Raw genomic sequence first — 27,637 nt, forward strand, 5'->3', positions numbered from 1 at the left:
TAATGGTCTAGTAATAAACTTTAGCTGCAGTCACTGTAATTATGGTCCACAATAGCAAGGGAATAATTTATCAAAAGTATTAAACTCATTGACCATTTGCAAATGGAGAAACTAAAGCATAGAAGAATCAGGTGATCAGTCTCATAGAAGAGAAAAGGAACAGACTGTTAATTACACATTTTGGCATTTAATTCCACAAAGAACAAAAATGTGCTTCAACAGCATATTAAACTTACCTTATCTGTAATTGTTGCTATGTATCTCATGCATTCAATATCAGAAGGAAACTGATTGACTTCCTTCACCAAATATTGGACAACTTTTACATGACCCTGTAAGAAATACAAGAAAAAATACACAAAAGAATCCCTTGAAATTTTGCCCACATGCTTAAAAATTTAAGAGTAAAAGGTATAATAATACTTCTAGATAGTTTACTAAATTTGAAATTATGAAAACAAGAACACTGTTGAGTTTATAAACAGAAAAATAAGTACAACATGCTCAGGAATATAAGGTGCTATTTCCCATTGCTATATGCTATTTTCCATTGAAAGTAGAAAAGCTATTGTAGAAGACATCTCCTAGAATAAATTTATTAATAAATTAAAAATTGGTGATATGAAATGAACCTCAGTTTAAAAAAGAAATTAGTCTTAAAACAAAGAGGATGTTCTAGATATCAAAGCATTATTTTGACTCTCGCCTCAACATTTATCTGAGTCCTATCACCTAAATCTAGGTAAAACACTTTCTAAATGCCACTATCAGGGGCTATAGAATCTAATAATCTAATGAATTGAAGTATATCTATTATAACCAAACTTGCATTGTTTCCCCTCCTACCAATGTTATATAACGTTCTCAAGAATTAGTCTGATGCTGACGAAAATCAGAAAAGAGGTTGCCTCCAGGGCAGGGAATTGAGAACAAGCATGATGAAACTCTGTAGGATTATAGAAGTATTTTATATCTTTATGGGGTATGGGTACGTGTATTATCAAAACTCATTACACTATAAACCTTAGATTTGTGCTTTTCACGATATGTGAATCACACCTCAATTAAAAAGAAAAAACTGAAAAAAAAAATTAAGGTCAAAAAATGTTTTAAGATTTTCTTCTAAGACACATAACTTACACTGCTCTCATTCAGTAGCTATTAGTTACCACCTCGTATATGTTGGGCATTGTGCTAAATAGTAGGTATAAACAGTGGTGCAAAAGATAGTCATGAATCTTGGTCTTCATGGATCTTCCAGCTTAGCTAAGGAAGATAGGCATTAAAAAAGTATACATGTATTTGAATGTGTGATTACAAATTGGGATAATGAAAATAATAGTGTACTATAAAAAAGAAGGACCTTTTTCAGATTGGGTGTCAGAGAAGGATTATCTGAGAAGTGACATTTAAAATGGGAGCTAAAGAATGAGTAGAAGTGAGCCAAGTGAAGAGCAAGGGAAAGAACATTTCAGGAAAAGAAAACAAGTGAGAAAAAGCCCTGAGGCAGTTAAAAATTTAGTTCATTCTAGGCCAGCGGCTGAAGTGTAGTGAGCAAAGGGGAAGGGTAGCATAAATGACTGGTCTGGGAGGCTGGCATGAGCCGTAACAATGTAAGGCTTTTAAAAATATAACAGACAAGTGAGCTTTAATATATATAGGGGTCCACTCATTTTTTTTCTTCTTAGGTAGAGAAGACATCCATCTGCATATAATATCTGTCTTTAAAGCTCATGTTTTGTGTACAACATCATAGCAAAACTAGTCAAGACACCAAGTGATTTAATAATAAAGTTACTAGTGGTGAACTATCATATAGCTCTTAGATTTAGCCAAAAAGAGAGAGGAAAGACAGAAGTGGTTTATATATAGAAAAAGAGTTAATTATCCAAGATCAATTTATTTTTCTCACATGGTTTCAACTTAGAATTGATTTAAAATTATTAAACATGATCTTTCCCCCCCATGTTAAATTACCTTGCGAAATGCTGACATAAGAGGTGTAATTTTCCGGTTGTCCGCAGCATCCACGTCAGCACCTGCTTGCACTAGCAACTGCACCACATCAAAATGACCACCATTAGATGCCAACCAAAGAGGTGTGTTTCCTTTCTTGTTATGAACATCTATATGGGCTCCCCTATCAAATCAAAGAATGTTAATGTAGTTTGTTTCTTATGAGAAGAGGCAGACTTTTTCTATTTTTCTTTGTCTTTTATCTTTTACAAAATATACAAATAACGTTCTTTAAAATGTCAGTAAAATAGAACAATTTTATTAACGTTAAAGGCTGTGGAAACTGAAAAAGATTATAGGAAGTTCTATATATAAATATAAAATTTACCCACCTACTAATCAGGAGCTCACAAAATTTGTAGTGACCTTTGTCCGCTGCTATTGTTAAAGCAGTATCTCTTGAGGAAGGCACAGGGGGGGCATTGACATCTGCCCCCTTATCAAGAAGAACTCTTCCAACCTCTGCATATCCTCCAGAAGCAGCTTCCATCAAAGGGGTAAGACCAGTCTGTTTAAACCAAAAATTATAAAAGTAAATTAATATAATTTCTTTAAAAGACAAACATTTGACTTGTGTTTTCTATCTGATTTTCTCTCATAAAAGAGCTAAGCAATATTCAGTCTTGAATTTCACTAAACAGCAAGTGAAAATTATTATATTCAGTTAGACAAACTAGAATGAATTAACTCATACTACTTCATGCTAAAATTAAAAAAGCAATTTCATAACTTCTATGCAGTTATAAATTACATGAGACAATAACTTCACTGCAGAATGAACAGAGATTAAAAATGAACAAAAAAATTAAATAAGGCATAATGTTCAATGGAAAAACTTTTTTTTTAGAATATACTTTTTCTGAGATTGCAGTTTGCTGGGTAACTCAAGGTAAATTCTTTCAATTCTATTCAAACTTAGGTAAAACAGATTAAAATATCACTTCATAAACTTTATGCATATTTGTCTTTTGCTCATTAGTCTCTTGACATTTTTGCCAAAAGACATTTCTACTGATAACATTTCCAAAATAATATGGATTTCTCCAGGACTTCCACTAGATAAATGGGTCATACTTATAATATTTACCATACAAAAAGATAGATAGCAGGAAAGGCTCATTTCTCTTTATATGATGAAAATTCTGAGGGATTTTTCCAGTTTTTCTAGTGTTGTCTAAGTAAAGAAATTAAAAACACTGACATACTAACTCCTATTTTCTAAATGCCAGATAGTCATGAAATTGTCAGAATCTGTCATGGTCAGATTAGGTGTTAGCTATGTTAAATTTTAATCTATGTGGGTAATTTTTTGATTGGGGGTTTACCAATGGTAAGCACATGCCACCATGAAGGACTCTACAAAATAATCTTAATTCAAGTATATAACTATAAAAATATCTTATCATGGAATAATCTCATTACATTCAAAAGTTGCAAACTGGAGGATTAAGAGAGCCACTCAAGGCTGAGGTTGGAAAAAATACCAATTCTGTTGTCTTCACTGTCCTTAATAAAAGTCATGAATGGTGACCATGTGTCACTGACCACTGTATAGCCCAATTCCCCAATCTTGCATTGGGGCATCAGTTTTAACTTATGACAATTTAAAACACCACCTCCAATTTGAGTTGAAATGCCATGCTCTTTCTACCAGAAATATACTTGAAGTAGTTGACAAGTTATAAAATGCTTACCTTTGCCCTATGTTCGACATTGGCTTTTCGGTCCAGAAGCAAACTCACTACTTCTGCTCGGCCTTGGAAACAGGCCAACGTGAGAGCCGTGTTCCGATTGGTCTCGATTTGGGCATTAATGTCTGAACCCATATCAAGCAGCAGTTTCACTGCAGGAACATGTCCATTCATTGCAGCCAACATCAGAGGAGAAATACCTAATTTACTCCCAGTCCTAAGAGGGGGAAATGTGCTTAGAAAACTAATAATATGTTGCCTATAATTTTTTCAAAAGCATCGAGAACATAAAAGATGAAAATGTTTCAGTAAAAAAGACAGGTTTCTAACACTAATGAATGATTTTATTTATTTAGACTAATAATTAGGAATAGGAAAGTCTCACAATTTAAAATATAATCCCTATTTAGAGGTTATAAATTTCCAACTATCCATAACAAAGTTCTTTTTGAATGACACCTCTTTCAAAACAGCTACCTTAGCTGAAATAAGCTGTGATTATTTATAAGCACATTACAGGAATAATTGTTGGCCTTGCAACTTTAGTACTATCTTAATTAAAAATGCCATCTGTCCAAATATTTAGGGGAAGACACTTATTCTAAATAGTAACTTACTAATAATGAACAGGTGATAGATACCTTGAATTAATTTCTGCTCCAGCATTAAGCAGAATCTTAATGATATTAACATATCCTCCAGATGCAGCGAGACTCAGTGGTGTATAATCAGACACATTTCTATGTTCTTTATTTGCACCTCGAGCCAGCAGCAAGTCTACCACCTACAAAGTAAAACATGAACAGAGAAATCTGGTTTACAACAAAGGGCTCAACTTAAAATGAAGGAAGCACTAAGAAATGGGACCCGTAACTTCCTTGTTTAAATATCTGACATTTTAAATAGGCCCTACATACTCAAATATCAGCATTAGAGAAATGGATTCAATTTCATATCAAGGAATTCAGAGTGCTTTGAAATCCCAACTGTATTGAAATAAGAAGATGCTACTCCAATTTGTCAATTGTTGAGTGATGAATTTGCATTTCCTATGTGTTAGGCTTGTGGTTCATTCAGTCTCAATAAATGTAAAGATAAAGAAAACTTTTATTTTGTCTAAAGAATAAGAAACAGGTTCCTTAAAAGGGCATTTACTATTGTTATTAAATTCAATATACGGAACATTTTAAAACACATGTAAGTTTCTTATTCATATAGCTAAATTACTAAGCATATGCATATTTAAAATATAAGCAAAATGTTTACAAAATGAAAATTAACACACCTCCTGACGTCCACCAGAACATGCCAATGAAAGTGGAGTATCCTTAGTTCGTTCAGATTGTGCTTCTATATCTCCACCTTTATCTAAAAGGATTTCAACAACTCCAACATGCCCTGCTGTTGCCGCCAGGATCAGTGGTGTGAAACCTAAATCGGAAAATAAAAATCTCAAATAAATTTGTAGTTTTTACATATTAAGCCACTGTTTTCAATCCTCTATTATTTTAGTAGAAAAAAATCTTTAGGGCAGATACTTATAGCCATTTAAATAAAACTTTTCTAAATCCTAATTTGTTAGTGACAAAAATCTATAAACACCTGATAAAAAGGAAATGCTCAAACAAAACTATAAAGTTTATACTCATAATGAACTGATACCTCTGCATGATCTACTTTTAGGTTAAAGAGAAAGGCAACCACAATTTGCTGTTCTGCACTGATGATCTACAGTTTAATTTTTGAATTTTTGGAGAATAATTTGGCTCTGTAGATAACAGATCTGGATATTCCTCATTGAAACAATATACTTATCCATATTTTCACTGAGTTGATCTAAAAACTATTTATTGAGAGTGAAAAGACTCTCTTCTGATGTAACTACACTCAGATTTTATTTCTGACATTTCTTACCTTTTTTGTCTCTGTGCTCAATTTTAGCATCTCGCGCAATGAGTACAGATACAAGTTCTTCATGACCCCCTGCGCAAGCTAGTGTTAATGCTGTGTCATGATTGCTCTCAGTCTAGAAGGGAAAAAAAATAAGTTGGATTTTGTTTTGTTTACAATGGGGTTATCAACTGAAGAGCAAATAATATTTTCACAATGAATATACAATAATTTTCCTTTCCAAACAAAGAAAATCAAAATGTGCTAAGTAAGTTTAAATAAAGCAATCTACTTACATGTGCATCAATGTCAACTGAAGGATACACAGGGGGCATAGCCTGGGAAGCCACATTGCTTGGAGACTGCGAACAGGGTTCAGTTGTAAGACATTCTGTGGTCTGAGAGGAACTGTTTGAACCAGTGGGCACTCTGCTACTCACAGCTGAAAAACAATATTCATATTGCTGAATTCTACTTAAAACAAGTCATTTATATACAAAAATACAGAAAACATTAAATTCTATAGCAGTAATGTAGTAAATCATAAGCTTTGGAGTCAGATGGACCTATGTTTGAATCCCAGTTCTGCCATTAACTTTCTGATCTTGAACAAATAACTAAACTACTTGGAGCTTCAATTTTCCTATGTGTAAAACGGAGGTGATAATAAGAGTACCTGTCTTATAAGGTTGCGGGAAAGACCACTTGAAATAATGCAGGTAAAATACTTAGCACGGTGCCTGATATTTAGTGCAAACACAACAAATAAATAGCTGCCTTTTATGTTGTCAATAGGGAGAAAATAGTTTCTAATAAAAATAATTAAAGAAATTTTATATTTTAATTTGCAAAAGGCGATTAGATAAAAATATCCTGAAGACAATACAAAAAAAAAAAAAAGGTGGGGGAGAATGAGTTAGAATATTTCTCCATAAATCTTAGAGGGCATGTGTTTCTAAAATTCAATATTTACTTTGAAAATTTGCTAAGATGAATCAATGTCTGAAAATCAAAAAATAACTTTTATTTGGGATCTCCTCTGGTGTTTGAAAACTGAGTTAATTGAAATTATATTTTTATGTCTCTGTATATTTGTTATCATTCATTAGAGATAAAATTTGCCTCATAGAGCAGGAAATGGGACCTAACTCAGAGGGATGTTGTGAGCTGTGTGTGAGATAATGTATAAAAAGCATTTAACAGTGTTTGGTACACTCAATACATGCAATTATCAGATATTTTATAGAAATTACAGTACTATTATTCACCAAATTGAAAATAAAAACATTACTACTCACTCACTCAAGAAAAAATTCAGAAAAATACATATAATTGTTAATAATATAGAAAAAGACAACAAAGCTTCAGTGATGGCAATACAATCCTATAACCCAGAATAAAAGTCAATCAAAAACAGAGGTCTTAAAAGAAAATGTAAGCATTTCAAGTGTCGGACAATGTTTTCCCTCTAGAATTTTGATAGGACTGGATCCCTATCGAGGATACTGTTCACAACAGTACTCAACTTAGTATACTACTTTTTAAAATAACAGCAAATTTTAAGATGTTCAGATATATTTCTATATGAGGTGTTATTCCCTCCTCCCCACCAATATATATAAAGTATCCTGGCAATATGAATTTCTCCAGCTTCTGTCACCACATAAATATACATAATTTAACTATTGCTTTACAAATAGGAATGATTATATATATTTGTTTCACTTATAAGAACAAGCACATGGAAAAAAAGCTGTAAAATTTGTCATACAATGAATTAACAGCAGATAGTATTTTGTTATACCTTCTCCAAATAGCTGATATATTTGGGAAACAGCTCCAGAAAACAAGACGCTAAAGACTGATATATAGAACCTTTAGAATAATAAGATTTTTAACAGTGGTCTCATAATATTAACATATACCTTACTAAAGAACTACTTTTCTATCATTAATTTTGTTTATTCATGTTCTATTTTTGTTATAAAAATATTTAAAAAGTTTTAAATGGTTGATTAGACTGTTATGCCAGAATATGATAGTATAAAAGACTTTACAGTTAACTTTTAAAAAACTTTTGTGCATTTGACAGTTCTACTACCAAAAATGTGACATCAATTATTATACATTTTCTACATTATTTTAGAAAAATTTTTTCCTTCTTGCAATAATGACAATCAGAAACATTCCACAGAAGTGACTTTAATAGGATTAATTAAAATAGCAAAAATTTAAAGGTACATGTGGAATAAAGGTTTACTAAGATTAAATTATACCAGGACCATGATATGTTCATAAATCCTAAAATGTTTCTTAACTCTGAATAAAATGTCTCTGAAAACAACTAAGATCACTCCCACAAAAGTCACTATGTAATTCAAATTAAATTTATGCACTATTCTAAAATGGAGTGATAAGAGAACTAAGTATAATATTCCGCTTAATTCTTTGTGAAATTTAAGAGTTTTGTAAGCAATATGGAAGATAATAATAAACCTTACTATATAAAAATCTCAGATACTAGGAGTACATAAACAATGTTGTAAGGTTTCAATAAATTAAATCACTACAATCTATTTTATAGAATAGTAACTTTATTAAATGGCTTCATGTAAACAAATAAAAATCTATAGATAAAATATTAACATGTTAGAGAAAATTATTTAAAGATATTTTATTGTAAATTCCCTCAAAAATAAGATTTCCTAATTATTTTTTATTTTTAAGCCTACATTGACTACCACAAGATTATTTAAAGAAAAATATTTTTGAACTGAAATTTGTTGTAAGAGAGACTATTAAAGTGTCGACAGCAGTGACAATATGCTAAAGTCACAAAACTATATTAAACTTTACATGAACATCAAATCTTAATATAAAAATTAGGAAATTTTTATTTAACAGAATTTAGAAGACTGTTAAAGAAATCATATCTTAAGGATAAATTAAGAACTTGAAGTTGAATCAGATATATGAATATTATATCTAATATTCTTAAACCTGGCTGAACCGACTTTGAATCTTGGCATCTACTAGCAACTTAATTTCCAGAAGCCTCAGTTTTTCAACAGAAAAACAGAGGAGGAAGTACCTATTGTATAGGTTTATTATAAATAGCCCATGAGTATATAAAGCACTTAGCACAGAGCTTGGTACATAGTAAGTGCTCAATAAATGTGAATAAACTGACATTAGTTGATTTTTACCCAATTTTCTTTATATGTTAATAATGAATTTTTTACTAGATGTTTCTAGAACTGTTCAAAGGTCAAAGCTATTTTGAGTTTCGTTAAATTGCTTTAAAATTCCAGACCTCAGTTCTAGACACTTGAATTGAGAATCCCTTGTTATTATGATAACTTCTAAAAGCCCAACCCTTACTTTCAGAACAAAAGGACCCAAAGAACAGTGCTCTCGATCAAGAGCTTACATACATTCTGTCTGGGACTATATCAAGTATGACACAAATAAGACTATATACTAAAAGGCTAAGTCAGCCAACTAGTCAAGTCATGAAATTAGTAAATTCTGTTTCTAACAACTCATTATCATGACAAATTTAGAGAACTGAATAGCAACAAAAAGAAAACTTCTATAAAAGTGAAATTTATTGCTATCATAAATAAATATTTCCCCTAAAGTAAAACTGAAAGATGTAAAGTATTCTTTCCTTTATTAAATACAAGGGATGAGAACTAGATTTAATTTAGGTAAAAATAATTACATCTTTGGTCTGATCGATATTTCTATCAATTTTAACATATCATATATAGTTGTAGAATTAGGTATATTCACCTAATTCATTTGTCTAATTTCTTTCACCTTTAATTAAGAAAATTAAGAGAAATTTGGACTTAATAACTTTTTAAAACTTTAATTTAATGAGACAGGTCATCATCTTGAACAAAGAAAATCTAATCCTTGCTATATATTTTAAAACTTTTGTGAAAATGGAAAACTTTTATATCAAGATAATTTTTGTTTATTGGCTGATTTACAAGTTAAAGATTATTAATAAAAAAATATTGTACAACATGGTAGGCCAATTATTGCTATACATTAATGTCTGAAAGAAGTTAACTTTTATTAGTTTATATTAACATTATATATAATTACATAAAAATATAAAAGGTGCTTTCTAAATCACTTTTTGAAGTTTCACGTGAACTTTGTAAAAGACCATTTCAATTTAACAAATATCTCAGTATTTTTGACCTCCCCTACAAGAACCATCCAACCATCCATTAGTAATATGGGTTTCATAGCTGCAAACCGAGCATTTAATTAACAACATTATAATATTATTCATACAATCCTGAGTCTTAAAAATGTTACTCCCAGGCCACGGGTTTCATTATTATTCATAATCACACTTCACACTTCAATATCTGCTTCTACCCAGATCAGAAATTAGAACTATAAATGAACTATAAGAGTTTATTCCTAATTTATAACAACTCTCAATGCTAATGACACAAAATTAATTTGAGTTAAGTGGCTGTGGGCTGAAGATATAAAAACCAAATTAAAGGATAAAGAATCTAACTCCTTAAAACATTTCTCAGCATTTTTATTTTCTTTCTGGAACCTAAGATATTCCTCCTCTGCACAGTGATACCTGTTACATATCAGAGGAGACTCACAGGCAGTTTTATAATTCTATAACCATTAGAAGTCAAACACATGCCCAATAAAATTCCTGATTTAGATAATCTTATTCCACATTTTTAAAGATTCAGTAAAGATTAGGAAGACTAAAGGCTCACAAAAAAAAGAAAGGAAACTGGGATAGCATAATTGGGATGGGAGGAGGGGAGGAAAATATGACAAGAGGAAACAGACAACAGTAAGGAAAAAAATGTTGCAATCAAGAGACAGAGGACTGGCCTGCCTTTGAATATCACTCCAGCTACATCTTAGTTCTTGGTCTTCATCCACTGTCAACAGCCATTCTGGCTGCATTTCTGAACTGGGCTCTCATGGAGGTGATACATTCACCAGCCATCTTTAGGAAGGTAAATGATTAATTGCACTGTTTTCCCACTGCTGCAAGGACAATGAAAGGGAAAGTAAACTTGTGCACCTCATTTCATATCTAGTTGTAATTTTCCACAAAAACAAAACAAAACAAAACAAAACAAAACAAAAAACCCCAGAAACATATACTTTAAGGTTACCGGGCCTTTTTTTTTCTGTGTGCGTGCTCATGTGTTACGTCTGTCTGTGTGCTTTCATTAAGACAGTCAATATAACAATCCCAAATTCTAAATCATTGAGCTGACAATAAATTCTATGTACTTTATCTCTTCTAACCACAAATATTAACAAGGAATGCTTATAGTTTTCTCTGAACATCCTTTTTAATTAGAAATAGTTAAATTGATCTAATAAAATTACAAATAAAGAAGCAGTGTGATTCTGATTTCCAAAAATCAAAATCACCAGCGGGAAAATTAATGTATAATCTGATATGAATATCTCTAAAGCCTACAAAGAAATTCTACTTTGAGATCTCCTATCTAAGACACAACAAGGGGTGGTTTTGATACCAAACATCTAAAATACAGGATAATGGCAATTTTATTTCTTTGCCTTTGTAAATAACAAAAAAAGGGGGGAGGGAACACTCTTGAGTGTTAGTGCTATTGAGTTAAGTTAAAATCACTTCCAAAACACCTCAAGAAATAAGTAATTTTACAGTGGAAAAGTACAAAATTGGTGTTTTGGGAGGGTCGTGTAAAGAAGTTGAGCACACAGATTAAAGAGAAATTATTACAGATATATTTCTTAACCCACCTGCTATCAGGTCATCAAGAGTGTCGGTAAGCGTCTGGGCTGGAGTTGCAACCATTAGTCCATCTGGTTCTTGAACTAACAGCCCCTGATCATGTCCAGTAATAGCAATCTGAGGCTGTCCTATAATCTGATGATTACCTGATACTTTCTGAAGTTCAAGAGCATTTGTCCCATTAGAACCTAAGTCACTGGAAAAGTTACACTGTGGAGATGATAAAGGCTGGACTGGGACAAAATCAATTTGTTCTGCCGATGGTGGAGACTGTTGCTCATCATCAACATCATTATCTTTAAATAAGATTGTGTCAACCTGAGGAAACTCTGAAAAGTGATCCTCTAGGAGACTACCATCTCCTTCCCCTTCTGGGAAGACTCCTCTATGAGAGCACTGCTGGTGTAGAGACACTGTGTCTTTCTGACCTTTGGTTTCCAAGTATTCTTTGGTAAATTGCTGCTGTGTTTTCATCTGCAACTGCCTTTCCACTTTCTGTAGTTCTTTCAGTATTTTCTTCTTCTTCTGGACTTGCTCTTCTCTGTTCTTTTTAAGTTCTTCTATCTTATCTTTGTTCAGAGGTTCACCTTGAATTAACTCCAATGACTTAAGCTGTGCTTTTTCAATAGCACTAATTCTTTGTCCCAGTTCATTCAGCTTGCCTTCAGTCTCCTCTACTATGCACTCCAAAGGCTGGTATGGGTGAAAAGGTGGCAGTACGTCCTGATCTGCTACCTGCAGGGAACTGGACTTCTGCTTGGATGTACCTAAGCACATGAAAAATGTTTGAAAAAGTGCCATGCTAAAAAAAAAAAAAAAAAATCAGCTCCCCCTCCCATACACACGGATCTCCCTCCCCAAACCCTTAATAGCTGTAGAATGAATGTTCAAAGAGTCACACCGTGGTAGGTAGATTAAATACTATGCTCATCTATTTCACACAGCATAAACTGAGATGTTGCCAATTCAAAAAATGTGATTTTTTTAATAAAAGAATCTAATCTTTAGGAAAGAAAGATTTTGGAAATTAAGACAGGGGCAGGGAGAAAAGAAAATCAGAGAGGAAAAAATCTCAAAATTCTGCTTATTTGATCGGACTTTTTAAAGAACATCAAATCTAAAGCAGTATCAAAATAGTGTTAGGATACCATTAATGTTAGCTTAACTGCCCAATTGTTCTTTTCACAATATTAACTGTGTAAGTAAAGGTTACTACAAGAAACTATAACTTGTAGATCAATGTGTTTTTCAAGTTGTCAAAATGTTTCTTAATATATCAAAATAATGAATGTGAAATCAGTGTTTTCAAGACATACCCTTCTAAAAATTTCCGTTAAATAAGTCTTTGACCCTTCTGTACCTGAATGCTATGTTAAACTTATATCACAAAGGACAACTGTTCGGAGTTTAAATAAACTCCTCATGTAAAAGTTTATGAGAAAAAAAAAAGGTTACCTAGAAGAAAATCAGATTCCCTATCTGGGATTACTCATATTGACAATGTATCTTAAAGATCAAGTAAATCTATCCTATTTTGATTTAATCACACTTAAATTACTCCTCTCATGACAAAATAATTATCAATATTAACAATCCTAACATCTGGAAATAAAATGGAGAAAACAGACAATAACTACTTTGAGGCAAATTCAAAGCTTAATCTTGTTTAGGAAGAACTGCAACTATTTAGCAATAAAAAGAAATAAACTACTGATACATCCTACAACATAGATGAATACATTATGCCAAGTGAAAGACAAACACAAAAGGCCACATATTGTGCAATTCCATTTGTATCATAACTATAGAGACAGAAAGGAAAGCAGGAGTTACCTGGGTTACAGTGGTGAGAATGAGGACTGAAAACAAATAGGAATAAGAGATCTTTCTGGAGTGATGAAAATGTTCTAAAACTAGATGGTGGTAATGGTTGCACAACTCTGTAAATTTATTAAAACTCATTGTATTGTACTTAAACTGAGTGAACTTTGTGGGATGTAAATTTATTAAAACTCATTGTATTCACTTAAACTGAGTGAACTTTGTGGGATGTAAACCAAACAGCAATGAAGCTGTTTTTAAAAAAAAACTGGAGGCAGTGAAAACCCACAATGCAATACATATATATATGCCTTACTGTTGAGTTGTACACTTGAAACTTACTGGATTTCATTAACCAATGTCACCATAATAAAAAAAATTAATTTATTAAAAAAAGAGAGAACTGGGTAAAAAAATAGTTGTATACTCTTTTGGATTACAGTCAACACATATGAATAACACAGGTAACAGAATTTTGAAACATAAGATTATCCAATGCATTCAAAGTGATTCTCAAGTCCGAAGGAAGAAAGTCACCCATTAGATGTTAAAATGCTCTGAATTGCAAGAGGGTGACAAAATCACTGGAGAAAAAAAGTCAGAGATTCCACTGCTTTTTTTGCTGGAATAGGAAATCTTAAAACTGCAGGTAGCTCAAACATATGCAACATGTTATTACTGAAAAAGTCTGTTTCTCCGCTAGATATTGTCTTTAACCACAGCCAAAATGACTGCCATCATTTCAAGAGGTTTAATTATTCTTTAAAGGCAAACTTCAGCAAAATGTGTTGTCTATATTCAGTTTTATATTTCTATCTGAGCAAAGTGGTGGGGAAAGACTTTATTCTTTCAGAGCAAAAGCCTTAGGTTTGTGAGATAATTTTATACCTTCCATAAGATCAAATAGGAATCCATAATCCTATGATTTGTTCAAAGTATCTAATGACAATCAACAGGTACGAGGAGGGAGGTTAACTGGCATGGAGAGCAATATATATCTGCTAGCCCAGCAAGAAAATTTTTAGTCATGTGATAAATTCAAAGACATCGGCAGACTAAATTTAGAAATTCTATGAAGACTGAATACTCCTTTAAACTTTTATTAATTTCAAAACACACTTATATAATTGCTATGTAATTTGTATGTAAGATTAAAGAAATCCATGTAAGAGTTCAATACGAACCAGACTGGTAATTATATGACCACACTGGATGTTCACAAATTTAAAATCTTACAAATAATAAAATGATCCAAAATAAGACTAGAATTTTGAGGACAGTAACAGATAGGAATGGCCCTTTCTTGCTAACAAATAGGATGCAAGAAGCTTAGAGTACAAAATTACTAAAGTAACATTTTTAACTGAATATAGAGACTATAAGCCCAGAACATATGTAGCAATAAAAACAAAGGATGGTGAAAGTAATGCACAAAAAGTAGTTCTTCCCCAAAGAGCCAAAGCCTGGATATCTATAACCACGGAGTTAATGCGATTGCTTAGATACACATCAAAGCACTAACACAAGCTATAGCAACATCAAGAATAAACCAGGTTGGTGAAAATTAAATCATGTCTTAGTCCTAGAAGCTAAAGCAACACCTTCCATTTTGGGGAAAAGAAGAGATGTGACAAGTGTCCTTTTAGCAACAAAATTTTCCGTAGGTAGAAAGGTAATAATATAAGATGCCAGAAAATAAAAGAGTTCCATGTCCTTCTGACATCTCCCACTGTCAGATATAAATAAATAAATCTATTCATTGGTAGCATTAGTGACATCACAAAGTATTATCTAGGAGAATAAGTAAAGTCTCCATCTCATCTTTTTGGTTTAGTTTCTATCCTATTTCCTGACCTTTTACTTTTCCTCCATTAATAAAAGTAGAATAAGTTTGTAATAGGAAATCATGATATAGAGATAGCTTAGAACATGCCCCCCCTTTTTTTTATGGGCAGAGAGAGAATGAGGTGGACATGACTTGCCAATTGTTAGTTTACTATTGAAATGAGTTAATTATATCAATCATTTTTGAGCCTAAATTAATTGGTATACTGCATAATAAAAAAAATTGCCAAAGGACAAACTACATGACATACAGATGGATAGATCTGGTTTCATATTTATTTATGTGATTTCGTCTAATCAAATTTAAACCTGTCTGCAATTTCTTTTTTTTTTTAATTAGAATGATTCCTTATTAGAATGACTTTAAAACAGCATTCCCAACTGGGTCTTAAACAAAAAAAGAAAAAAAGGTTGATGAAATAGAATGGAAAATAACACTGTATATCAAATGTAGTAAGTATATATTATCTAACAAAATTTGTGTTTTGATAAGTAGATGTATATCGTGTCCTGGATTTCAATATAAAATATTTCTTATTGTGGTTACAGCCAAAAATGAAAGCCATTGGTCTAGAGTTGACTCATTTTTTCTTTATGTCTAAATATGTCTCAAACTTCCTAAAGTAACAGGGCACATGCTACACATCTTTAATACAATAAGGTTAACCAGGAGTGTCCAAAGATAGAGCACCTGTGTTACATGCTAAGAGATTCATTCAACCTCTGCCTTTTACTATAAGCAGTTATATGTTAAAAGACATTATTAACTTGGGGCACATGTAAATCCATGTAAGCCTAATTACATAATGGAAATAAACTGAAATAGAAAATATCAGTAATAAAATTTCCATTAGAACACTCATATATTATTTTCTGCACACTTTTAATTTGATAAAAAAAATATAAAGCAGTATGTTAATTTTTACTTCACATTTATATTTCTTTTCGATCTTTTCCCCACCATTCTAGAATACTACTTCTTAATTTTTTCAAACTTTCTCTTTAATCACAATGTCTCTCTTCTTAAAGATTCTTAATAATTTTCTTTTGCCTTCAGAATAATCTGTATTCTTAGCCTGGCATTAATTAGTTTATTCAACAAATAGTTGAACGTCTAGGGAATCAAGGCATAATGGACTACACCAAGGTGAACAACATAAACCCTGCCCTTGAGGAACGTACAGTCTAAAAGAGAAGATAGAGATGTATGAGTCCAAATGTAATGATAAGGGCAAAGGGTGGCAGGCATGAAAAATGAAGGGTAGGGTGTAATATAGGAACCCTTACGCATTGCTGGTGGGAGTGTAAACTGCTTTAGCCATTCTAGAAAGCAAATATGTAGTAGTCTGTAAGATAAACATTATGTAATCCTATGACAGACACTTTTGCTCCTAAGTTTATCCTAAAGAAATTTTCACATAGATCCACAAGGGGTGTATACCAGGATTTTCATCACAGCATTGTCTGTGATGGTAAGGAATTAGAGACAATCTGGGTACCCATCGCTGGGAGAAAGAATTGGTAAAAAATGGAGAATATATAGGTGAAACACCTTGCTGCAGGCAGAAGCAATCTAGAGGTAGACACATAAATAGACTTTAAAAACAGTATTGAGCAAGAAAAGTAAAAATCAAAACAGGATTATAGCACGATATCTTTTATGTAAATTAAAAATACCCAGAAAGTAGTAAATATTTTATAAGAACTTATAAGAACAAACGAATCTGCACATCGATCATATCAGAATGACTGCCCCCAGGGCAAGTAGGGAAATAGAAAGACAAATAAAAGGGAATAAGTAAACAAGAGAGGAGCCACAATGTCAAAGTGCTAGGCATGTGATTAACATGACCTTCTACACTTGAAGTCCAAAAGGGAGGAGGTGAAGGAGCAGGAGTAAGCACAGCCAGAAGGAAGATCCAATAAACTATTGTAGTTCAGAAAAAAAAAAAGAGGGCTTGAGGTGCACACAAAAGATGCAGGTTTTGTTAATCTTGATATTATTTAAATGCTTTGCAACAGATTAATCTAAATTGTACAATCTGCAGAGAATAATCATGCGTCCTCTCTTCTATAATCTCTGGAGAACCAGCTACAACAAATAAATTAGATGCAACGAATGGCTTCAATCAACAAATTTATTTTAAAAATGGATTTTGGAAAGACAAAGGGTTATTATTACTTATGTATCCTTTCTCATCTGAATATTCATAACTATAGCTAATAAATCTAAATAATGCTAGAAAACTGAGCATATCTCTCTCACCTAGTGTCACGTTTTGTTTCTAGAGGTGATTCTGAGGCCTGTCAGATGCCACTTAGAACCACGAACCCTTGAAAACCAACAATGGGTAAGTGAGATTAGTTGCCTAAATCGGGAGAATGTGGGTCAAGATAGATGGAGCCTAGACAAACGGTGCACATGAGTCATGAAAGAAAAGAATATGTGAGTAGGATATATATATAAAACACCTGAGTAAGATTTAAAGGCATTAATATATTTTAAAAGAATGTAGATATGAATAATAAAAAGATTTATTTAAAACAGATAGGAGTGAAATGTTATCAGAACTTGAAAAGACGATTGCTAGGACGACAAGAAAGTTTTAGAGAATAAGAACCCTTCTTCCATCCCTAATGACACATGCAATACACATATAATTTAGACTTAGAAGAAACAAAACGGTCAATCAGAAATTTCATCTCTGCCTAGAGACATAATGAGAAGTTTTACGGAGAAAATGCCACTTTAAGGAGAAAAATGTAATAATACATCTTTAATAATTTACGATAGGTTTTTCTACCTATCCTGTTGATTGCATGCTCTTTTATATCATCAACTGATTTTTCCTCAATCATAGTGATATTCTATGATGCACATGATTTATCCTAACATTACATTTTAACACGATGCATCATCATAGTTTGATCTTGCATAAATAAATATTAGGCTGGCAATGCCACTTGACAGCTGGCAACAGCAAGTGCTCAAGTGTTTAGATAAAGTGTTAATTTTTTCCTTCCTTAATAAATTAGAAAAGTGAAACCTTCCTTAAAAGGTTAGTTCATTTTTATGCTGTTCAGTAAGTAATAAAACATCAAAGTGAAGAAAATAAGTAGCTATTCCAAATAAAAAGGTATCTCAGTAAGCAAAACATGATTACTCACTTGAGTAGCAATTTAAAAAATCACTACCCAAACATTTCAGTTTACTTACACATTAAATCTAAATTTAAAATGTTTAACTTCCTATCTGCACATATTTCATGTCCTTCTTAGCTTATTCCTTGGTCATTTTGTGGCGCTGTGTTAATAATATATTCTTTTAAAGATCTCTGGTACTGACTTTGCCTGGCCAAAGATACTGCAATCCTCTATAGGATTTAACCAAACAAGAAACAACAAAGAGGTGTTTAGGTTTAAACATTCTACTAAAGGTTGTCAGCCAATTATGATGCTCAGATCCCTTAAGAAGTATGTGCTTACTTGCTTCTGATTTAAGATTAAAAGTGGCAATCTTCATTTTCTGAAAAGTTTGACTAGCTAGTTGTCCAATGAAAAGCTGCTAGAATTAGCATAAGTCAGAGATTACAGACATTTTGTCTCTAAAATTAAATAGTTTAGAAATGAAGTAATCCTTGATGAAAGCCCTCAATATTCTAGTAAAATTGACATAATTTGAAAGAAGCTTGTTTGCTGCTCTAACAGTTAACCACTAAACAACTTTTCTTAAATCACAGTATTAAAGGTACTAATACATACACACCTCATTGTGATTTCAAATATCTAGGACTTGATTATCACATACTGAATGAAATATGCTCATAACTTTGTTTTTAGATAGTTTTTGATACCTTACGAATTACCTATTTTCTTATTTCAGAGAACTCAGATGTGACAACTATACATGATTATCAAGTGAAGGTACTTTTTATATCTACAGATGAAAAGACAGCAGAAAAACACCAGAGCTAATAAACTTGAGTCTTTTAAATAGTGTATACTCCTTCTTAATATTCGCTTGTATATTACATACTTTTTGATAGCTATTTGTCCAGGTTCACATATTGACAGATGTTAACCCACTAATTCTGCATTACATGAAAGAAACTAAATGTAATTCTTAAACTTCTCACTCACTGAATTGAATCAATGTTACTAAGACTTAACCAGAAAACAAACACATTTTTATTCCTCATATACTACTGTTTAGCTAAAGAATTGTCAAATGGGAAATGAATGATAAATTTTTGCTACTCTAATATAATCAAGAACTTGGTTTGGTTCTTATGTATTTTCATTTGCGTCAGATAAAAACCTAGCAGTATATTAGCAGGAAGATAAGTCATTTTTCCTAGTAGTTATATCTTTTCTATTTTAAATAGTCTATAAGATTACTAGCATTATCAGAATTACCTACCTCAATTAATCATGGTTATACTTTTATGAATTCATTAATTAGATGACAAAATTCCCATTTTAAGGAAAATAATCAATAACTAACCTTTCTGTACCCCTAAAAGGGCAGGGGAGTTCTCCTGTGAAGTTCTGTCAGGTTCTTGCGGAGGTACGACCATGGCAAGTGTATGCATTGGTACACGTGGAACCTAAAAAGTCAACTCAGAAAAAAAATAATCTCAGGCCAAAGAATAAAACAAAGGCCCATGGATGAAATAGATCCTTTTTTGGATTTTCTTCATACCACCAAATTCACTTTTTTGTTTCTTAAAAATTAAAAACAGACCTTCACTAAGAAATAATTTCTGAGAATATTGATTGGACAACCGCAGGCAATCTATAAGTAGTGAATGATAAGCTAAATGGAATTAAATATTACTCTCTTGCCAAGAAAACCTTGCTGGTTTCAAATATAGCTAGGAGTACAAGTCACATATTCATTGGCCAATTTACCCCTGTTCAAATTCTATATATGTCAAAAGAAAAAAATCCAACATATTTCCTGCACTGAGATATTTTTAGTAGTTCTCAGGATATCTTTGTAGAAAAGAACTTAAGATTTCATTGAACTTTCGATACTTAGTATACTCTCTATACTCTCTTCATATTTTTTGATAGGTTTAAAAATTACTTTAGTGAATTTTTGGTGCCTGTATCTTGGTTAACTATACTTTGCAGGTTGACAAAGTAGCTATCTCCAGGATAAAAAATACTGTCTTGGGAGGTATAAAGGGAAAAGCTTTCTCTTGGTTCAAGATTATGTTTAATAATCACTAAAAAAAAAAAAATTCTAAAGACCTAGTTGTAGTAAGATGACAACTTAGAATATTTATATTTGGTATTGTTTTTTTAAAACACTATTTTTAGTAAGCAAGATAAAAAAATTTCCATGTACTTCCCCCTCCATGTCCTTTAAAGAAAATAAGTCCTAAAAATTTAGTCTATGTTTATCTCAATATGAGATAGAGAAACAAACCAATTTTGCCTAAAACGAATTTTAAACAAAAACTCCCATTTTGTAAGAATATTTATATTTACAAATAAGCTCTGTTTTACTTTACCTGAGATTGATCTTGAGAAGATGGAGTGAGCTGAGACACATCTGTGGTAGGAACTGACAGAACGTTGTTTGGATAATCCAACAGATAAGAAACAACATTAGTATGACCACCTTTTGCAGCTTCAATGAGCATTGTTGAGCCGTCCTGAGAAAAATTGATGCCATAATTATTAGTAAATTTTTTCTTATGATTACTGTGCGCATTTAGTTTCTTAGTAATGCATATAAAATCAAAACTCATTTAAACAGTAATGATATTAAGCACTAAGAGATTGGATAAACTTATATTTTTAATACAATTTAATAGTAATGTATATATTATTTATTTACTTATTTTTAAGTAGGATACCTTGAGTCGATGGGTAGGGTCAGCCCCATGAGCCAAGAGTAGCTCAACAACTGCCAGGTGACCTCCTGCACATGCCAGTGACACCACTGTATGATCATTATTGGCTGTAGCCCTGTTCACATTGGCACCTTCAAAGAGAAATAAACAGCAATCTTAGCAAAAGCTGGAAACGAGCCAGTTCGCAGAAAATATCATTTTAAAGATTTTTTTGAACTACAACATAGATACAAAAAAAGTGCATAAATCATTAGTGTATAGTTTGAAAATTTTCCACAAAGTGAACACACCTGTGTTACCAGCACCCAGATCAAGAAACAGAACATTATCCACGTACCAGAAGTCCCACCTTGTGCCCCCTTTCAGTCAGTACCCACCCCTCCAACAGTAACTACTATCCTGACTTCCAAACTGGTTTTAGTTTTTGAACTTTATATGAATGAAATCATACAGTGTACTCTTTTGTTTGTGTCTGGCTTCTTTCGCTCAATATAATATTTGTGAGATTCATCCACATTGTTGCACGTAGTTGAAGTTCGTTCATTCAATATCACTTTTAAAATGGAAAATCTAGAAGACTAAGATTAATAAATATATACAGGTTAACATAAGCATCAAATAATACCATCGTATGTAACTCTCAAAATGTATCAAAGACATTTTTGATCTACTTCTAGAATGTGGCAATATAGCCAGGTCTCAAAGTAGAGAAAACAGATTTTTTAAAACTGTATTTAAGAGAAATATAATTCTTCATATTGTGTGTTTTAAAAGTCAGAGGGATTTGGATATGAAGAGAAGACATAAGATTATCCAAATATGTTATCTTAAAGGCTATTTAAGAAGGTGTTCAGTAGCTTTGTACAATATGACCTGAAGAATACCTAAATACAAAATCTTTTCTTAGCCTCTTTTTGATGAATTGTTTTTGACCCCTGGTAAAAAAACCTAATTTTTAGTTCAACTACCTTTTACAATCCCAAAAGGTCTCAACTAGATAATTAAGACTATAGCAATATACATTATTCCTTTTTCCTTAATTCCAAACTCACTTTATGAAGAGAAAAATAAACCTACGTGTGAAACTACTATTATTAATTTAATTTTCAGAAATATCCAGCTGAACATAATCTTAACTTTCATAAAAGTACCTTTTGGGAAAGGCAAGGCACACAAACGAACATCTTTACATTAGCAACATGAGATTATTTTTAAAGTTGTCAATAATAATTTGAAAGGGTAGGACTATTAAGCATAGTCACTACAGCCTCCAAAGGCTGCTATAATCAGTGTATTCCTGCTCCTGACAGGCCTGATTATATGCTTAGTAGGGTAGTTGTTTGGTAGATTAGGTAACTTCTTTAGTAAAAGAGCATGAGAGAACTCCAAAGATTAACCATCTGCTTATTACTTCTGTGAGGTTGAGGTAAACAGTTTTAATACACTATGTTATTATAACATTATATAAAGATATGCCTTATTTGGTAGCAAAAATGTGATGTGAAGAAAATAAATCTAGTTTTATCCAATTAAAAATATTATATTGCGTTCTTAATGGCACAAAATGTTGGTTTTATTGGAAGAGATAAAAAAATTTTTATTTTAATAACACATCACTGAGGGGACCCTCAAATTTTACCATCCTATTCTAGGATTTTTCATCCAGAGTACCTCTACCACTTAATATACAGTGTTAGGCTGAACTAAATGAAATTGCTGATGTTACCATTTTTTGAAGTATAAAATGACAATTTTATATGGTTTTACCTAGCACAGGTTCAGCACCATTTCACTTTTCTATAGTAAACAGAATTGAACTACCTCTTCATCATTTGAACTTCTTTGCTTAAATATAATTTAATAAATATAATAATACCTTTGTATATTTGATTAATTCAACTATACCATAAACAATAGTAGCAGACTTTTTCCTCCCAGCCCCAGCAGAGCTGCCTTATCATTAAGTACGAAATAATACTCTAGCTACATATAGCTGAACATTTTACATTTGGCTTTTACAACTTTTGGGAGCAACCATCTGCTGTTTGGTTGATAAAAACTAATAATGATCCCAATATCTACCTTATGAACTCTATAATTACTAAATAAAATACAACAACGAAAGACTAGAATAAAATACTTATACTGCAGGTAAAGTAGCTTTAACATAAATTGCAACAGTTTAGGAATTTTTTTCAGAAATTGTAGCCTCTTAGAAATGATCACTGTACATTCTTTACCTTTGCTAATAAGAAACTGCACAGTGCACAAATGGCCAGCTCTTGCAGCTTTCATCAAAGGTGTTCTTCCACCTTCAGATTCATGTTCCTATTAAAGAAACAAAAAATAATCTATTGGTGCCAATTCATTAAGCATCTGCTTTAACTCCTTAGTACCAATAACAGAGAGATAATGATTTAATACTTACTCAATGTAGCCACTTGTACTACCTACCTCTCAATTTCTTCAAAATATAGGACTAATTTCAGCCCACCCTAGATGGTGTAACCTTTTAAGGTCAAGTTCAGTTTTGCACACTGAACAATAACCATTACTGATAATATTTATGTTTAGTCTGATCTCCAAAGAGAAATTGTTGCATTTTCCTAATCCCAAGATTAAAAAGATGTTTTCCTAATTATTCATCTGAATTGAAAAAAAGCTTTAGTCTTATGAAGTGATTAGAAGGATCTTGATCTTATCACATCAGAAGCCAACAAGGACTCTTATCATAGGATAGAAATCAATCCCTGAAGAAACACTATGGTATTTCAGGAGTGAATGGAAAAGGAAAATGAAAAATATACCAATTTGAGCAGATTTTTTTTTTAGAGTAGAAATTAAATATTTAAATATCAGAGCAAAAGAAACAGCTTTATAATAGCAGAAAGATTGTTATTCTTTCTAGGAAGTTTGCTAGCAAGAGGAATGAATGATAAAACAGCTTCTAACCATCTTAATATCTAAGCCACTAAAAGGAGCTTACTTGTATGGTAAATAGTACCTGTCTGTTCAGAGAACTGTTAACTCTTATTATATTCATCTAAGTACGAAAATGTAGCTGATAACATCACCTCTATGAAAAGTTCTCTCACCTATGCCCTCTTTCACTATGTATGCAAAAAGTAATTTCTGTGGTTCTGGCCCTTTTTCATTACTAAGAAAAACTTGATAAAGAAAAGTAATTAAGTCAGCCTTTAGTTTAGCTTTGTTCTAGTTAATTGAGGATCCTTTAGCTACCACATAGTCAACCTTTTAAAATAGTGTGCTCTGCAACAGAATGCAATTTAGCCTATTTACACAACTATATCTGATCTACAACTAAGACAAACAGTGAGAAATAAGAGTAGATTGTCAACCCAATGGAAACTTTACACTGGATGGTAGTGAAAGGAATTTCACTCTAAAAGAGATTTTTAAAAAATCTTGATAGTGTAGAATCTTTCAATCTCCTATAAAAATTAGTTTATGCTTTGACTTTTTAACTGTTATGTATACTGATTAGTATGGAAGAATGGATAACTATAGATAATGCCAAAATAATTTGGCTTTAGAATTTTAGAATAGTTTTTGAACTTAGAATCAAGTGTAGGTAAATCTAAGATTCTGACAATTTACTTCAAACAAAACAGAATATAATACACCATGAAGATCCTACTCAGAGAGACCTAGAAAGTTGTTTGTCCACTTTTTATCTGACTTATTTTTTAATTATCATTACAATCAAAGACATACTGAAAATAAATGACTCCTTTAGCAACCTGTTATTTTCCCTCCTGCCTCAGGGCCTTTTTGCTCAGGCTGTTCATCTCCTGTAACACTTCTCTATTAGCTCTTTTTCATCCTTCATATCAAGTGTTATTTCCTCAAGAAAGACCTCCCTGAACTTCTTGACTACATCACTCTTCTTATTATTGACTTATAGCTCTATGAACCACTCCTTCAAAAGTTCCAATCCTATATTAGTTTGAATAACTATTTGTCTAACATGTCTCCACCACTAAAATCTAAGCTTCATGAGAATAGCAATCATGTCCATTTTTGCTTATTGTTATAAAGCTAACATCTAAAACAATGAAATGCCTACATTATACTGTTTACTAAGAAAGACTAAGCATAATTGACCTCTCAAATCTTCCCTCTCATAAGTACTGAAATTTTAAGTTTTAATTTTCTACTAGGTAAATAAGAAAATGAAGTTAATTTAACAGGAAATTATAATAGTAGCTAAACTTAGAGCAAGACATTCATTATCTGCATTTGATAATACATTATTACTGAAACTTAGATGTGTAATACTAATGTCGCTTTTCTTTTTTTGTTCTTTCTTATCTCTTAAGGCTGACAGTGACATCCATCAACATAACTGAATTAGTAGTTTAAAATCAGAACCCATGATTAATGGCAAAGACAAAAGGTTTTGAAAGCCCTGCTTTAGAATAAACTTTTAAAGTAACTGCTAATTCTGTATAATCAAATCAAATTTCAAAATTCAACATACTAATAAAATTTCTGAAATAAATGGTATGAAAAACTGCCTATTTTATTTCACTCCTTATAAATATACATTCATTCCTTTGGTTCTGAACAATATAACTGTTTGAGAAAGTGGCTGGTAAAACAATGCCACAGCTTTATAATGTATTTATAATATTTAATGTATTAAAATTAATACTGTATATCCCATATGTATCATTTGTACCAAAATATCTGTCTACTAAATACTACTTTTAAAATAGGAACCAAATTGTACATACCACTTATTATGAATGTTGGGTTTATGGCCAATATTTGTTTATGATCAATAACATTTTAGGATATGTATTATAATTTTCCTTTATAAGCACGGAGAGTTATTTTCCAAGGTTATAAACTTAGATATTGTGCAGTTTAATGTACAGATAGGGATTATCTACTCCTCGAACATTTGGTAATACCTATAAATCCATCTGGGCCAATTACCTTTATTGGATGGCTAATTTTAAACTACTAATTCAATTTGTAGTAAGGTTATTATTCTATTGAGGTTTCCTATTCTTTTTTTATTTTTATTTTTTTATTTATGCCTACAGCACCTGGTCTTCCTAGGTGGTCTCCCATCCAAGTACTAATCCGACCTTGCTTAGCTTCCGAGATCAGACACCAGGCTTATTCAGGGCGGCATGGCTGTAGACTTAGACGGTGGCTCCACTGGGGCGCGAACCCAGGACCTTCTGAGTGTAAAGCAGATGTGCTGACCGCTATACTATGGAACCATGTCCGAGGTTTCCTATTCTTGAGTCAATTTTGATCATTTATGTATTTATAGAAAAAAATCATTATTCATTTCACCAAAGCATTCAAATTTGTTGATTTTTCATGTGAGTGCCTTGTAAATTTTTAAAATCTCTACTGTACCAAACGGTTATAATTCCAAATGTCTATTACTTACCTGTGCCTTTCCCCTCTGTGAAAAAAAAAGTCTGCCTTATTTTATCTATTTCAGTAGTTCTTTTATTTTTTAATCAGCTTTTAATTTTGTTTTTCACACTCTTTTAATCTCTATTTTTATGTTGTTTTCTATTCTATTAACTTTTGCTTTTATCTTTATTATTTCCTTCTTTGTGCTGTTGTTCTTTTATTAGCTTCATTTATTTTCATTATGTATATCAAATTTTCCTTCTATGGACCACTTTAGCTGTATCCTCTCAGCCAGATTTTGATGAGTATTTTTTGTGATACTTTCTTCTTCGTAATTTTTATTATGATTGCCTCTTTAACCCACGAATTATATAAAAGCATTTTTTTCATTTTTTAGATGTATGAGATATTTTTAAAAGGTTTTATTGTCGATTTGTAATTTTAAAGCAATAAAGATCAGAGGATGTAGTCCATATGATTAAGGAGTTTGTTTTAAAGACTCTTTTGTGGCCTAATGGATAATTTTTATAAATGCTCCCTGTATTGGAAAAGAACATATAGTATATTATTTATAAAAGCAAATTTAATTTTTCTATTCTTAACAATTGTTTTATCTATCAGTTTCATGGAAAAGTGTGAAAAACCTTATCACTACAAATATAGATATATTTTTTTGTAATTTTATAATTTTCTATCTTATCTGGGGGATAGATTATTGATTAGTGAATGATTATAGTATCCATTGAAAGACAATTTATTTATCTCTAAAAATGCTTTTGGCCTAAAATTACATTTTGTCTGATATTAACATTGCCTTACATACTATCACTTTTTCAACCTTTCCCTGTCATTTTGCTTAAGGTTTGTCACCTAAAAATACATGCTTTGCTAGATTTTGATTTTGAATCTAATTCAAAAGCCTCTGCCCTTTAACAATTTATTTCAACAGATTTATGTTTGTTCTGATTACTGATACATTTTTCTAAAAAACCTTTAAAATTATTTAGTATCTGATTCTCCCCTCCTGAACAACACAAGGCCTCTAGAATGGCTTTTAACCTTCTAACACATCCTTCTGAATTTCGTGCTATTGCTGTCTAGAATTTTAAGCATATAAGCTTGGCTTTAAGCATACACATTTAGGTTTTACACTCAAAATTTATATTCTTAATATGCTTTACCAATTTCTTTGCTTGCATCCCTTGCCTTCCTCCAGGGTTCATTTTTCTCATTATTGATGTACACATCTTGTAGCTGTTCTTTTAGCAAGGGTCTTAGGTGGTAAGCTCTTATTCTTTGTAGATGCTTATTTTCCCTTCTCT

The 27,637-nt window shown here is 31.8% G+C and overlaps 1 protein-coding gene across 1 annotated transcript in view; it reads right to left on the bottom strand.

Annotated features, from left to right (window-relative positions):
* LOC102883516 (ankyrin repeat and KH domain-containing protein 1) overlaps window positions 1-27,637 on the bottom strand; it is a 90,608-nt gene that overhangs the window by 15,092 nt on the left and 47,879 nt on the right. The window contains exons 11-23 of the mRNA XM_015597945.2: window positions 23,156-23,243; window positions 20,919-21,046; window positions 20,571-20,714; window positions 19,556-19,658; window positions 11,394-12,152; window positions 5,894-6,039; window positions 5,622-5,733; window positions 4,993-5,138; window positions 4,349-4,491; window positions 3,711-3,924; window positions 2,349-2,524; window positions 1,978-2,140; window positions 237-332 (exon numbers count right to left, since the gene is read on the bottom strand). Of these exons, the coding sequence (XP_015453431.1) occupies window positions 237-332; window positions 1,978-2,140; window positions 2,349-2,524; window positions 3,711-3,924; window positions 4,349-4,491; window positions 4,993-5,138; window positions 5,622-5,733; window positions 5,894-6,039; window positions 11,394-12,152; window positions 19,556-19,658; window positions 20,571-20,714; window positions 20,919-21,046; window positions 23,156-23,243 (2,418 nt within the window). The remainder of the gene's footprint in view (window positions 1-236; window positions 333-1,977; window positions 2,141-2,348; window positions 2,525-3,710; window positions 3,925-4,348; window positions 4,492-4,992; window positions 5,139-5,621; window positions 5,734-5,893; window positions 6,040-11,393; window positions 12,153-19,555; window positions 19,659-20,570; window positions 20,715-20,918; window positions 21,047-23,155; window positions 23,244-27,637) is intronic.

Source organism: Pteropus alecto, unplaced genomic scaffold, assembly GCF_000325575.1.
Source record: "Pteropus alecto unplaced genomic scaffold, ASM32557v1 scaffold78, whole genome shotgun sequence".
Lineage (NCBI taxonomy): Eukaryota > Metazoa > Chordata > Mammalia > Chiroptera > Pteropodidae > Pteropus > Pteropus alecto.